The following is a 13,426-nucleotide window of genomic DNA, read 5'->3' on the forward strand; positions in this document are numbered from 1 at the left end:
CTGCAGTGACACTGACATGGTGGTGGTGCGCTAGTGTGTGTTGTGCTGGTATGAGTGGATCAGACACAGCAGCGCTGCTGGAGTTTTTAAATTACCGTGTCCACTCACTGTCCACTCTATTAGACGCGCCTACCTAGTTGGTCCACCTTGTAGATGTAAAGTCAGAGACGATCGCTCATCTATTGCTGCCGTTCGAGTTGGTCATCTTTTAGACCTTCATCAGTGGTCACAAGACGCTGCCCACGGGGCACTGTTGGCTGGTTACTTTTGGACTATTCTCAGTCCAGCAGTGACAGTGAGGTGTTTAAAAACTCCAGCAGCGCTGCTGTGTCTTATCCACTCATACCAGCACAACATACACTAACACACCGCCACCATGTCAGTGTCACTGCAGTGCTGAGAATCATCCACCATCTAAATAATACCTGCTCTGTAGTGGTCCTGGGAGAGTCCTGACCATTAAAGAACAGCATAAAAGGGGGCTAACAAAGCATGCAGAGAAACAGATGGACTACAGTCAGTATTTGTAGAACTACAAAGTGCTTCTATATGGTAAGTGGAGCTGATAAAATGGACAGTGAGTGTAGAAACAACGAGGTGATTTTAATATTATGGCTGATCAGTGTATAAATAATAAACTAAATTTTTTCCTATTTATTTATGCATTTTCTCCCTTTTTCCTCGATTTAGCGTAGCCACTGCTGAGAATCCCTGATTTTGTTCGAGGAGGGTATATTTGCCGGCTCCACGCCCCCATGCGTGTGCAGTCCTTAACCCCTTCTTTTTTGGCCGTGCTTTGGTGGATTTGCACACGAGGCTCATCCCCCTCTGCACAGGCACCTCCGTCTGCTAACCTGGGTCATTACACAGCATTTAAAGACCCCACCCACTTAGTCCGGTGTTTTCCCACACAGCAGACACGGTGGCCAATTTTGTCTGCTGCAGACACTGCCAAGTTAAGCCTATGTACTAAAATTTACATGAATTTATTGTTAACATGTATAATGTTAATAATGTTGGTAATGTCACTCTGCTGTAATGACATCATGTACTTAAGCTTGCATGCACCCCACAAAATCTAATAATCCAATAATTACCCATATCTAATTTCAAAGAAAATCCAGAGAGGATCTAGTGATATTACTAAATACTTGGCTTTCTCAGTCTTCTTTGATACCTGTTATCCTTTGGTGCAATAAATTGATCTCCTCTCTCAGTTTTTGTGACAGCTCCTTAGTAAACAATCTGAAACATCTGAATCTCTGGGTGTTTATATAACACATCACAGATTAAGCTAATTAAGGGCGGTTATTAAGTCTCAAAGGATTAATCATGTTGTAACCTAACTTTAGGTCACACAGACTGGCAGTAGGTTTTAAGACCAGCAATATTATAACTATTGTAAAAGTTGAATAACTATGACATAGCAGTATTAACAAAATATCCTGCTACTGAAATACATTATTATTCATTTTCTGTATCATTCAACTAATAAAGATAAAGATAAATTTTTCTTCCCTTTGGGGGGTGTTGAATATTTCCAACTGCAACTGTAAGTCATAATAGGAAATTAGCCAGCCTTAGCAAACTGAAATTCTTTAATCCCTTAAATTCATAGATTTGCATCCTATAGTTATAAGGAACAACTGTAATTAGCATCGTGTGCTCCTCGGCATGGACGAGTCCAGAGAGCAGCATGGGCCACTGATACCTTCAAGACTTAATTTGTTGACATTTGAGCACAATTTTCACCTGTTAATTAGAAGAGCTGTGTCTCCAGGGAGGGGAGGCAATTAGCTTCATCTGTGAACAGCAGCAGAAAAACGTTGCTGAGCAGCAGGTTGGAGGAAATAAAAGCTCTGTGGTGAGCTCGACAGTTTTCCCACTTTATCTTCTGTCAGGGAGCTTAAACAATTTATCTAACAACTAACAACATAAAAGGACAGACTGATTTAATTTACAAGCTTAGAGTAAGAGTGCAAAGTTTTGACAAAGTGTCTTGTTAAATATTGTAATGTTAATGTAAATATGAGAAGAATTCAGCAGTGATAAGAATAAAATAAGAAGTTTAGATCAGTATCCAGAGAAGGGACATTAATCCAGTGCTGGATATTTTGTATCCACAAAAATGTAGATAAAGGACATAAAGGTCAACAATATAAAGTGCTCAAATGCTCAAGGTACTCAAAAGATGCTTAATTCTAATGCTCAATTTTTGTCTTCCACTGCTGAGAGATACCAGATTGCATCCAAGGAGAGCACGTCGCTGTACACGCCTCTTCCGACACGTGTACAGCCCTCCTCTTCTCGCCACTGCATTCTGCACAGGCGTCTCTTCTGCCAATCACGGTCCTTACACAGTCTATGAAGACCCACCCACCCACCCACCCACAAACAGTCCGGCCCCCACCCTGCAGATACAGTGGCCAATTAGTATCTGCTGCAGGCACTGCCAATTATGCCTGCCAGATGTCGCCCAGCCGACCGGTGGCAACACCGAGTTTACATTTAAAAAAAGTTCTAAATAAAGGAGCTAGGTACAATTGTAAGTCTAAAATCATTACAATAATGATTCTGCATTATAGAGGGCAGCACGGTGGCTAAGTGGGTAGCACTGTCGCCTCACAGCAAGAAGGTCCTGGGTTCGATCCCCAGGTGGGGCAGTCCAGGTCCTTTCTGTGCGGAGTTTGCATGTTCTCCCCGTGTCTGTGTGGGTTTCCTCCGGGTACTCCGGTTTCCTCCCACAGTCCAAAAACATGCAGCTAGGCTAATTGGAGACACGGAATTGTCCTATATGCACCTAGCCGATAAAATGCACAAACCAGTGCATTGTAGTGCCGGTCCCAAGCCCGGATCAAATAGGGAGGGTTGTGTCAGGAAGGGCATCCGAAGTAAAAATTGTGCCAAATCGATGCGGATCATGATCCGCCGAGAGTCGACCCCGCAACCGAATGGGACAAAGGGCAAGGAAGAAGAAGAAGATTCTGCATTATAGAACAGCTGTAAAAGTACTTCAATCATCGTCATCCCTAAATTTTGGTATGCATTTTAATTGCATGTGCAGGGTGTTGCATTTTAAAGAATATAATGTCAAATGAGAATCTATGGGCAGAGCAGCTCACTACATATAAAAAATCCAGATGTAGGAAGAATGTCTCCAGCTAAACAAAAGTTATGCTCATGGACACAGCAAGCAGATCATATAAATGATGAAATATAAAAAGCTGTAAGGTGAATGCCTGTATATAGAGCCAATACAACATAAGGGATGAAAGTTCTAGAAATTGTAAGAAGAGTGTCTGTGGGGATGAGGGGCAACTAAATGTATGAAAAAAGTTGGTTCTGAAAGCTGTGGGAAGAATCTTTTTTGGCAGCTTACTATCCAAAGCAGGACAGTTTTATAAGCTGTCAGGAGACTGCACATGGCCAGAACAAGCATTCTATAAAAGAAGATTGATCTAGGAACTATGAGAAGACAGAGTTTATGGGCAGATTGCTGAGGAAGAAAAGCTGTTAAAGCTGCGAAAGGGTGCCTGTGGGTGCCATCTTACTATAGAAGTTCTAGAACCTGTGAGAAATAAAAAAAATTCCCAGTATATATTCACAGGAGAGTTTAAAAGAATGAACAATGGGCTGTACCTTCAAATGAGTCTTTTGTACATCTAGTGCCAAAGTAAGGATATCAAACATGCCAAGGCAAACATTCATTTGAAGATATATAATACTGCAATTTAACTTATACTGGCAAACACAGTTTTTTTAAATAATTCTGGTCATAGAAATGTTTGTATACTGCTTTTGCAGCCCAACAACACAGCAGAAGAACATGGTGAGCATAAAACCTTCAACAACTATGGTAAATAGTTAATTTTTATCATTATTGGCATCATTGCCTATTGTCAAAAGTTTGTTCTGAATGTTTGATGACTTTTGGACTGAGCCAGCACAATGCATCCCACAGGCAGTCTTTGGCTGGTTACATCAAACTGGCCAGCCCTAGTGAACAATCAATGTGTAAAATCCATGTGCAGCCAAAAAACAAACATATTTCTGCCTCCATAAAACTGGATTTTAAATCAGTAGCACTTTCTGTATTAGTAATTGTTTTAGGGAGGCAGGAAAAGTGACCTTTTTAGCCATAACACTACATAAAGTCACTACATATAGTCACTATATGCTTCATACATAAGGCCCTACCTAATTCACGGCCGGAAAAATCACGCCACGGACCGCAGAATGAGCCTTTTTCTGTGTAACATGCAACTGGCTGTGAAATTCAAACTTTAATGTTTGTGTTTAGCAATTTAACATTTTTTATTCGCGTAGCATTCAAGTGTCTCACGTTTACTGGTTAATTCGCAATATGAGGTGGTCCTAGCAATCCTACGGCAATTCAGTTAGCAATCGGTTAGTCAAAATGTCCAAGATGTTGAAGTCTAAAGCAGCTAAAAACGCAATTCAGGTAACTGAGTTTGGAAAACTCCCAACTAATTCTGTGGACGCAGAGGATGGGGGGAGGGGGGTGTCAAAACACAGACGAGTATTTTCATATTTGAGACGAAGCCTCGCACCGTTGCTGGACGTTCTAGGTTTATATTCAACTATTGAGGTAGGCTGTGTTTTGTATTGTAGCTTCCATTTATTCTATCTTTCAATTTGTGAGTGCCATTTAATGACTGTCGTGAAATGTGGCACTATTTATATATAGTCAGTCAGTGTAAGCACCTGCACAAGTGGCCATGTTTTTCTTTCCTATATTTCTGCACTATTCCATTTGAAAGTGGAAGTCTGCTCAGTCTTTTAACTGTTGTCATGGCCACTGGAGCTCAAACTGTTGGCTGTCCCTCCACATCCCAGCCAGTTTACGAGCAGAAAATAAGAAAACAAGGAAACAATGGACCTTTAATGTCAGTAGCTCAACAGCAATGTCAAGTACATGCTGGAAGGGTAAGTGTTTCAATGCGCTTCATGAACAATGCATTATTATTTAGTTTGAGCTCTTACCTTTGAATGCAGGTACCTTTAGGAAGTAAAGTGAAATTCTGTACTGAAGAAGAGCATGTGGGCCAAACTAATCAATGTTCTTTGATAGAGATGGGGATAGAGATAGGAAGATAGGAAGGTGTTTAACGGGGGTGTAGAACTAAAAACTGAAGAAGGGATGAGAGCGCATGAGAGATCTGGAAATCTTTTAATAGAAAATAAGGTTATGTAACACAGTTTGGAGCTTCGTGTTGTAACGCTTAGTAAAAACTAGAAAAAAATGTAGATGTATTTCTCATTTACTCAGAGCTAATTCAAACTCTTGAAAAATCACACAATATTATCCACAAAAACAATATGAGGGCATGGTGCAGCCTAATCATTAAAGATAAAGTGGACAGCATGTCTGTTAGTTTCAAACAGCAGTATAATATTTCTTGATGCTGCTAATAAGACTGGAATTTACTGCATTTAACTGCATTAACAGCTCCTCTTTAAATCAGGCCACAACATCTCAACTAGGATAAGATTTGGATTCTGACTTTTGACACTTCTGGTTCAAAATACCAATGCCTGTCTTTTTAAAACCATTCTGAAGTTAATATTGTCATGTATTTTTGTTGCATCTTCTAAATGTTCTAAACAATTTCAGTCATTGTTTCCTCAATGATTGCAAGCTTCCCTACCTTGAGGCTGGAGGGCAACCTCCAAGTGATAATGCTCTGTCCACTAAGGTGAGGTTTTCGTATTAGTGTGCAGTGCCTTTCTGCCAAAAAAACATTTACTGTCCTATCTACAGACAGGATATATCGGTGACCTTAATCTTCTTTTGTGCACTAATTTTCTTTTGTGGTATCCTGCCATTAACACCAGTTTGTTTGGTCATTACCCTTGTTTTGCTTTTACCTCATCTAGCACTGAATATTGTGCTCTTTAAGCTATCTTTGCAGGACTTTCTCAGGGACAGTAAGAACTGAACTAAAGGTAGGTGTAGGAGGTCTACAGAAATTTTCCAGCTTCATGCAGCTCCTCAATTCTTATTTTATAAGATACTTTAAAATAAACCTTGATCAGTAGCTCCCATTACAGATTTTTTTCAGACTGTGTGCCTTTTAATAACCCATATCTCTAACCTCATTTTTGGAAGATCTTACCAGTCTTATAAGTTAGTACAATTTGAAAAAGGTAAACGTGTTTATATGCCTTACAGTGATAAAGATTTAATAAAGGTTTAACAACTTAGCAATAAAAACTATTTTTGTGGTGTGGTGTCAAAATAAGAAATGAATCAGAAAAGAAAAAGATATACCTGGTAAACATTCCATCCACAATGCCAATCGATGCCTCCCTGGCTGGTACAAAGGATCCCAGTTGAGCCATGATGGTAATGAGAGCAACCTGTCGAATGTAGGAGCTCTTTCCACCCATGTTGGGTCCAGTAATGATCATGGTTCGCTTTTCCTCACCCTGAGAATAGAGAAGAGAGAGTCATAAAAGCTAATGCAAAACAAATTAACATAAACTGTTTGAGTAACATGTCTGACACACACTGCTACTACAAGTTCAATAATCTTCTCCCAAAATGTATTTTTACTTTAATGTATCAGACCAAAACCTCCCACATGATTTTAATTAAGATGAGGTCTGGTGACGGCAAAGGCCATTACACTTGATTTACATAATATTTAAACTTTTCAATTATACACTGTCAAAATATGATGATGGATAATTAATCTGAACCCTTTTCCACCACATAATTGTAGACCTGTTGTTTTTGCACAACTGAACTCTTAAATGTGCGTTCATCTTTGTAATGACGGGTTTTATGTAGCGTAACTCCACAAAAATATCTGTCTCTATGTAGTTGATGGAGTGTTCTTCCTGAAACAATGATCATGTCCTGTATGTACATTCTCATTCATGCGAAGATACGCTGCTCATCTGTTTTTCTCACATACTGCAAATATTCACAAACTCCAAACTCACTGAATGATGAAATATGCTTTCAGACACAATTTCCACCCCAGTTAACTGAAGTCTTTCCTATAGATCTACATGCAGATGCCACTTTAACGGCTGTTTAGTTGAGCAGCCATTGTGACTGAAGCTACTGCCGTCCATGTCCTAATAATAGACCATCTTTCAAAATCACAGAGCATAGCAGAATGTTAATTGCTTTCGGTAACTGTTTTATACTGATCATGGTTGCGGAAACACTGGGTGTAAAGCAAGAACCAAACCTGAACAGGGTGTCAATCTGTTGCAGGGGAAGAAACACGCATACTTTTTGTGTACCCCTGAAAAACCTGATGCAAGTATAGTCAAATTACATTGTGAGCGGCAGTGGACTGCTCTATTTAGGTCAGTATATCAGATTTAGGTCTAAGTTCCTCTGACACCAAATAAGTTTTAATGAATTTTGCTCTGTGCACATGGGCCCAATCATAATAGAACAGAAAAGAGCCTGTCTCAAACTGTTGCTACCAAATTGGAAGAATTTAGTATATTGTATATACAGTGGGGGAAATAAGTAATTGATCCCCTGCTGATTTTGTAAGTTTACCCCCTTACAAAGACTTGAACAGTCTATAATTTTTATGGAAGGTTTATTTTAACAGAGAGAGACAGAATATCAACAAAAAATCCAGAAAAAAAACATTAAATAAAAGTTATAAATTAATTCGTATTTTATTAAGGGAAATAAGTATTTGATCCCCTACCAACCAGCAAGAATTCTGACCCCCACAGACCGGTTATGTGCCCATGAGGCACACAAATTAGTCCTGTTCCTGTATAAAAGACTCCTGTCACAGAATCAGTTTCTTCCGTTCAAATCTCTCGACCACCATGGGCAAGACCAAAGAGCTATCAAAGGACGTCAGGGACAAGATTGTAGACCTGCACAAGGCTGGAATGGGCAAGAAGACCATCAGCAAGAAGCTTGGTGAGAAAGAGACCACTGTTGGTGCGATAATTCGAAAATGGAAGAAATACAAGATCACAGTCAATCACCCTCACTCTGGAGCTCCATGCAAGATCTCACCTGGTGGGGTAAGAATGATTCTGAGAAAGGTGAGGTCAGTCCAGAATTACACGGGAGGAGCTTGTCAATGATCTCAAGGGAGCTGGGAGCACAGTCACCAAGAAAACCATTAGTAACACACTTCGCCGTAATGGATTGAGATCCTGCAGTGCCCGCAAAGTTCCTCTGCTCAAGAAGGCTCATGTACAGGCCCTGAATGATTCAGAGAAAGCTTGGGAGAATGTGATATGGTCAGATGAGACCAAAATTGAGCTCTTTGGCATCAACTCCACTCGCCGTGTTTGGAGGCAAAGAAATGCCCGGTAGGGATGGTGTTCTTGGGGTCATATCCAGCATTTCTCTGCTCCCAGCTCCCTTGAGATCATTGACAAGCTCCTCCCGTGTAATTCTGGACTGACCTCACCTTTCTCAGAATCATTCTTACCCCACCAGGTGAGATCTTGCATGGAGCTCCAGAGTGAGGGTGATTGACTGTGATCTTGTATTTCTTCCATTTTCGAATTATCGCACCAACAGTGGTCTCTTTCTCACCAAGCGTCTTGCTGATGGTCTTGTAGCCCATTCCAGCCTTGTGCAGGTCTACAATCTTGTCCCTGACGTCCTTTGATAGCTCTTTGGTCTTGCCCATGGTGGTCGAGAGATTTGAACGGAAGAAACTGATTCTGTGACAGGAGTCTTTTATACAGGGACAGGACTAATTTGTGTGCCTCATGAGCACATAACCGGTCTGTGGGGGTCAGAATTCTTGCTGGTTGGTAGGGGATCAAATACTTATTTCCCTTCATTAAATACAAATTAATTTATAACTTTTATTTAATGTTTTTTTTCTAGATTTTTTGTTGATATTCTGTCTCTCTCTGTTAAAATAAACCTTCCATAAAAATTATAGACTGTTCAAGTCTTTGTAAGGGGGTGAAATTACAAAATCAGCAGGGGATCAAATACTTATTTCCCCCACTGTAGTTTACTTTAGATAGGTCAGATTGCTTTATTTTGTTGTTGGTATTGGAAATACTCAGAGTCGGTTTTAACTGGAAACCATCACTTGTGTGCAGTAATTAATATGACTCAGAAACCATGCTATACAATTACTGAATATAATTACCATGCTGAAATATTAGATTTAAATTGTGGTCCAAAGGACGAGTGTCAACACAACATGACATGCAATAAAATACACTGGTTATAAACCTAAATTGTTTTTAAACCAGGAATATGTGTTATTGGGAATATTCACAATAAGGTTATAATAAAAGTTTATAAAATGATTACAATGATGCTTTCTCAACTTAGATAATAATCTATTGCTCCAAGTAGCAAATCCAAGGTTACTTCAGATTACAGATACATTTAGTCATTATCATGGCCTTTTGAGTAAAATGATTGAGAGAGAACTAGTGAGAGAAGCACACTGGAACACTGGCACATGCTCTCTGTGCTGAAAAAGATTAACCTGCTGTAAAAAAGACATACCACCTCCGACATCAGCTCTGCCACCCACATCTTTGTTTTTGCTCTATCTAAGTCAGAAGTGTTTCAAAGGGGATTAGTTCAATAAAGAGATCAATTAATCTTATAAATAATGATATTTATAGATATTGGCCTACCACAATTGTTGTTTAAACAGTAAATCGATATCATTCTGAAAGTTTACTGTTTAAACTGCTGGTCAAAGCAATCTTTTTCTGTAGGTTTTGTTTTTTCACTCATTATTTATGAGAAATGACCATTACTTTCTTGTTTGAAAAACATTTAATAGTAGAACTGTAATATAACCAAATACTTGACAAAAATGACAATTTAATTGTTAATTGGTAGAACAAGGTGTGGGATTTAATCACCCAACAGACACAGCCAATTTTGTCTGTGTTGGCAGAATCCAGCATTAGGCGACCGCGCAATCCAAGCGCCTTACTGCTGCATGTTTAATACTTACCACCTTGTTGGATAAACAGAGAAGAGCCTCATATTGTTTTTTTGATGCTCATTTAAGGAAGTTCTCATGTTTTACACACTTTGTTTACATTCATGACAGCACGTGTAGTTACTGGTTACTTAAGATTCATAAGTTCAAGTTTTTAATGTGAAACACAGTCATGGACAATTTTGTATCTCCAATTTACTTCACTTGCATGTCTTTGGACTGTGGGAGGAAACCAGAGGTCCCGGGAAAACCTACGCAGACACAGAGAGAACATGCAAACTCCACACAGAAAGGACCCGGACCGCTCCACCTGGGAATCGAACCCAGAACCTTCTTGCCTCTAAATGTGTTTTATTTGTATATTTTGTTTATGCATTTTCTCCCCTTTTTCTTCTTTTTAGCGCGTCCAATTGCCTGATTGCATCATGCTTCCTCTCCACCAATGCCGATCCCTGCTCTGATTGAGGAGAACTAAGCTAACCCACGCCCCCTCCGACACGTGGGCAGCACTGTGTGGATGCGGATTAGCACTGTGTACGGGGAGACACACCCTGACAGTACTCTTTTCCCATCTCTGTGCAGGCGCCATCAATCAGCCAACAGAGGTCGTAATTGCATTAGTTATGAGAGAGTCCCTATCTGGCTTAAAATCCCACCCCTATCTGAACAACAGGCCAATCATTAGATCGTTAGAACAGGGTCTCACCTGGAGCTCTGTGTCATTGGGCACATACTGATCCTGTTCACCCATCAGCATGCTTATGACTGGATGTCTGCCTTCTCTGATCACTATGTGACAGTCTTGCTCCACAATCTCTGGCCTGGACACATTTAAAAAAAAAAAAAAAAAAAAAAAAAAAACTGTGTTTACATGGTTGTAAAGCCCCATCAAAAAAGGAAATCAAAAAAGAGAACAAGCAGAAACAGTACGGCAGAGCTGGCTAAATATATACACTTTTAGTGTGGAGTCTCTTGCACTGTGTGAAACAGGAGGAAGGGGGCGGCAGCAACGAGCGCAGATGGGGGTGTAGTTGGCGTAAAAACTCAGCCTTCAAAGTCAAATCCACTCCCCCACACAGGCTGTGAGAGGCAGAGGGAGTGAGCTATGTACGCCTGCTGCCGGCCACAGAGAACCCTCTGGGGTCTCCCCACTCACAATCCACCAGCTACGCTTTATGTAAGGAACTTCTATCATCTCCTAAAACACAAAACAATGATCCATACTGATCTAAAGTGAGAAGAAGCTTTTTATCTGGATAGGAACCTCAAGCAAAGTTTGCTTATGTCTTTTTGGCAAATGGCAAGTTTAAATGTTTTTTAAAGATTATTTACTGCTTCTTTTAAGGCTTTAAACTACTGTGTTCTATGTCAAAGTCATTAAAAGGGCTCAAAAATTGACCATTTTGCCTCCGAGTTTGCCTTAGCCCCCAACTTATAGCAACTGAGGAAAGAAAGAATTTAAGATAACAATTGCCATTTTACTGGAAATGTCAGAGCAGTGATTCATCACCTGAGCCTTTCTCTATCTTTTCTGGTTTTGCTTTGTTACATCTCACAACTGTGACCAACTACAACACAATTAAGCAATTAAAGGTTAAGGGCCTTGCTTGGGGGCCACAGTGGCAACTTGAACCAGTGACCTTTAGGTCAACTTTAACTGCTCAATTCAATAGGTGTGTGATGTTCTGCCATATAGACGTTCTCCTTTGTGTCAAGTGTTTTCAGAATTGTCTTTGGACCCACTGTGACCCTGACCAGGACAAATCACTTACTGAGGATGACTGAATAAATATTAGAAATGCTGAAAAGGCTTTTCAATAGGTGTGAAACTCTGCTTCTGAATGTTAATAAAATGAGACTTTTCAGTGCATGTGTGGTGCTGAATTCATTTCTCACCGGCAGTAATTGTTCTCTTTAGCAACCTGGGCCAATGAGAAGAGGCAGTCAATGGTTGCTAGGTGACCCACTGCTTTCTTCAGGATGTAGTAATGCTCTCCAAACAGCCTACAACAGGAGGAGCAGGAGGTGAAGCAGAACTGGTCAAAAAGAGGTCAGACTCTCACTCAGAAATGACCTTAGAGTTAATACAAGAGGGGAGCAACAACGACTTTAATTTAATAAGCCAATTGTACAGAGAGACAAAAAAGCTTTACACACTGGAGGAAGTTGAGCCACTCCCGGCCGCAGTCGATCACCAGTTGTTCACGCAGCAGCAGCAGATGCCGGTATCGTTCCACGATAAACGAAGAGTGGTAGCGACCCACTGCCTTAGTGCTAAAGTGAAACAGAAAAAGGTTTCATGAAAAGGGTTTATGTAAAAAATGGGCATTTTTCTACAACTTAGCTATGCTATTACAATAAATAAAAATCTCTTTATTTGTCATACACATGTACAGTTCAACAAAAATAACCCAGCTTCCTAACAAGCTGGGGTCAGAGCGCAGGGTGAGTCAATGCACCGTACCCCTTAAGCAGACAGGGTTAAGGGTTAGACGAGGATTTAAACCCAAAATCTTCTGTTTCATAGCCCAAAGCTCTACACATTGTCCCTATTAAAACAGCATTTATGTCAGAAATTAATTAATGAATTCATTATTCATTCATTCATTATCCATTGTCTGTTTTACCACCGCTTTATGCTAGTCAGGGTTTTGGTGGGTCCAGGTCACTGGCTGAAAGGCAGTAAACACCCTGGACAGGTCGCCAGTCCATCACTGGGCAAACACATATAGACACACACACACACACACACACTCATACCTAGCTGGGCTTTAGTATCTCCAGTTAACCTGACTGCATGTCTTTAGACTAAGGGAGAAAACCAGAGCTCCCAGAGGAAATTCATGCGGACAAAGGGAGAACATGCAAACTCAACACAGAAAGGACCCGGACCACTTAACCTGGTAGTTGAACCCAGGACCTTCTTGCTGTGAGGTGACAGTGCTACTCACTGAGACAACCTCTGTCAGAAAGAGCAATATTAATTTTGCATTAATAAATGCAAAATGAGGTTATAAAATAGGTGAGACCAAAATTCCACATTCTCCTCATTAAACCATAATGAACAAAAATACATAGGAGGGACACCACAGAAAACCAATTAGCTCCAAAATGAATTCACAGAAGACCACCTGCTCCAAAGTGCTTTGGGACAAACTTCATTCCAACTTGAAAGCATAGTGAAGGTAACATTATTCTTTGGATGAGTCTTGTGGGGCCAGTCACATCTATGTTAATACAGTCTGAAGAATTGTATAACAGATTTTGTCTTAAAGGTGGCTAGAATAAATATAAGCCAATTACGTCTGGTGAGAAATTTGATTTGGGTCATTGAATATGACTAAATTGGTAGAAAAAAAGAGGGAAAACACAAAAATGCAAAAAATGGGACAACACCCACCTGTTGATTTTAACCCAGTCTAATGGGACAATAGACGACATGCTGTTCTTCACCTCAATGAGAAACTGGGTAGGGA

General features: G+C 40.2%; 1 protein-coding gene across 2 annotated transcripts in view; it reads right to left on the reverse strand.

Annotated features, from left to right (window-relative positions):
- Window positions 1–13,426, reverse strand: part of msh3 (mutS homolog 3 (E. coli)) — a 49,083-nt gene that overhangs the window by 12,787 nt on the left and 22,870 nt on the right. For both annotated transcript variants that reach the window (XM_063017646.1, XM_063017645.1), the window contains exons 16-20: window positions 13,351–13,415; window positions 12,108–12,224; window positions 11,847–11,954; window positions 10,657–10,771; window positions 6,293–6,450 (exon numbers count right to left, since the gene is read on the reverse strand). In XM_063017646.1, the coding sequence (XP_062873716.1) occupies window positions 6,293–6,450; window positions 10,657–10,771; window positions 11,847–11,954; window positions 12,108–12,224; window positions 13,351–13,415 (563 nt within the window). The remainder of the gene's footprint in view (window positions 1–6,292; window positions 6,451–10,656; window positions 10,772–11,846; window positions 11,955–12,107; window positions 12,225–13,350; window positions 13,416–13,426) is intronic.

The sequence above is a fragment of the Trichomycterus rosablanca genome, chromosome 21, assembly GCF_030014385.1.
Source record: "Trichomycterus rosablanca isolate fTriRos1 chromosome 21, fTriRos1.hap1, whole genome shotgun sequence".
Lineage (NCBI taxonomy): Eukaryota > Metazoa > Chordata > Actinopteri > Siluriformes > Trichomycteridae > Trichomycterus > Trichomycterus rosablanca.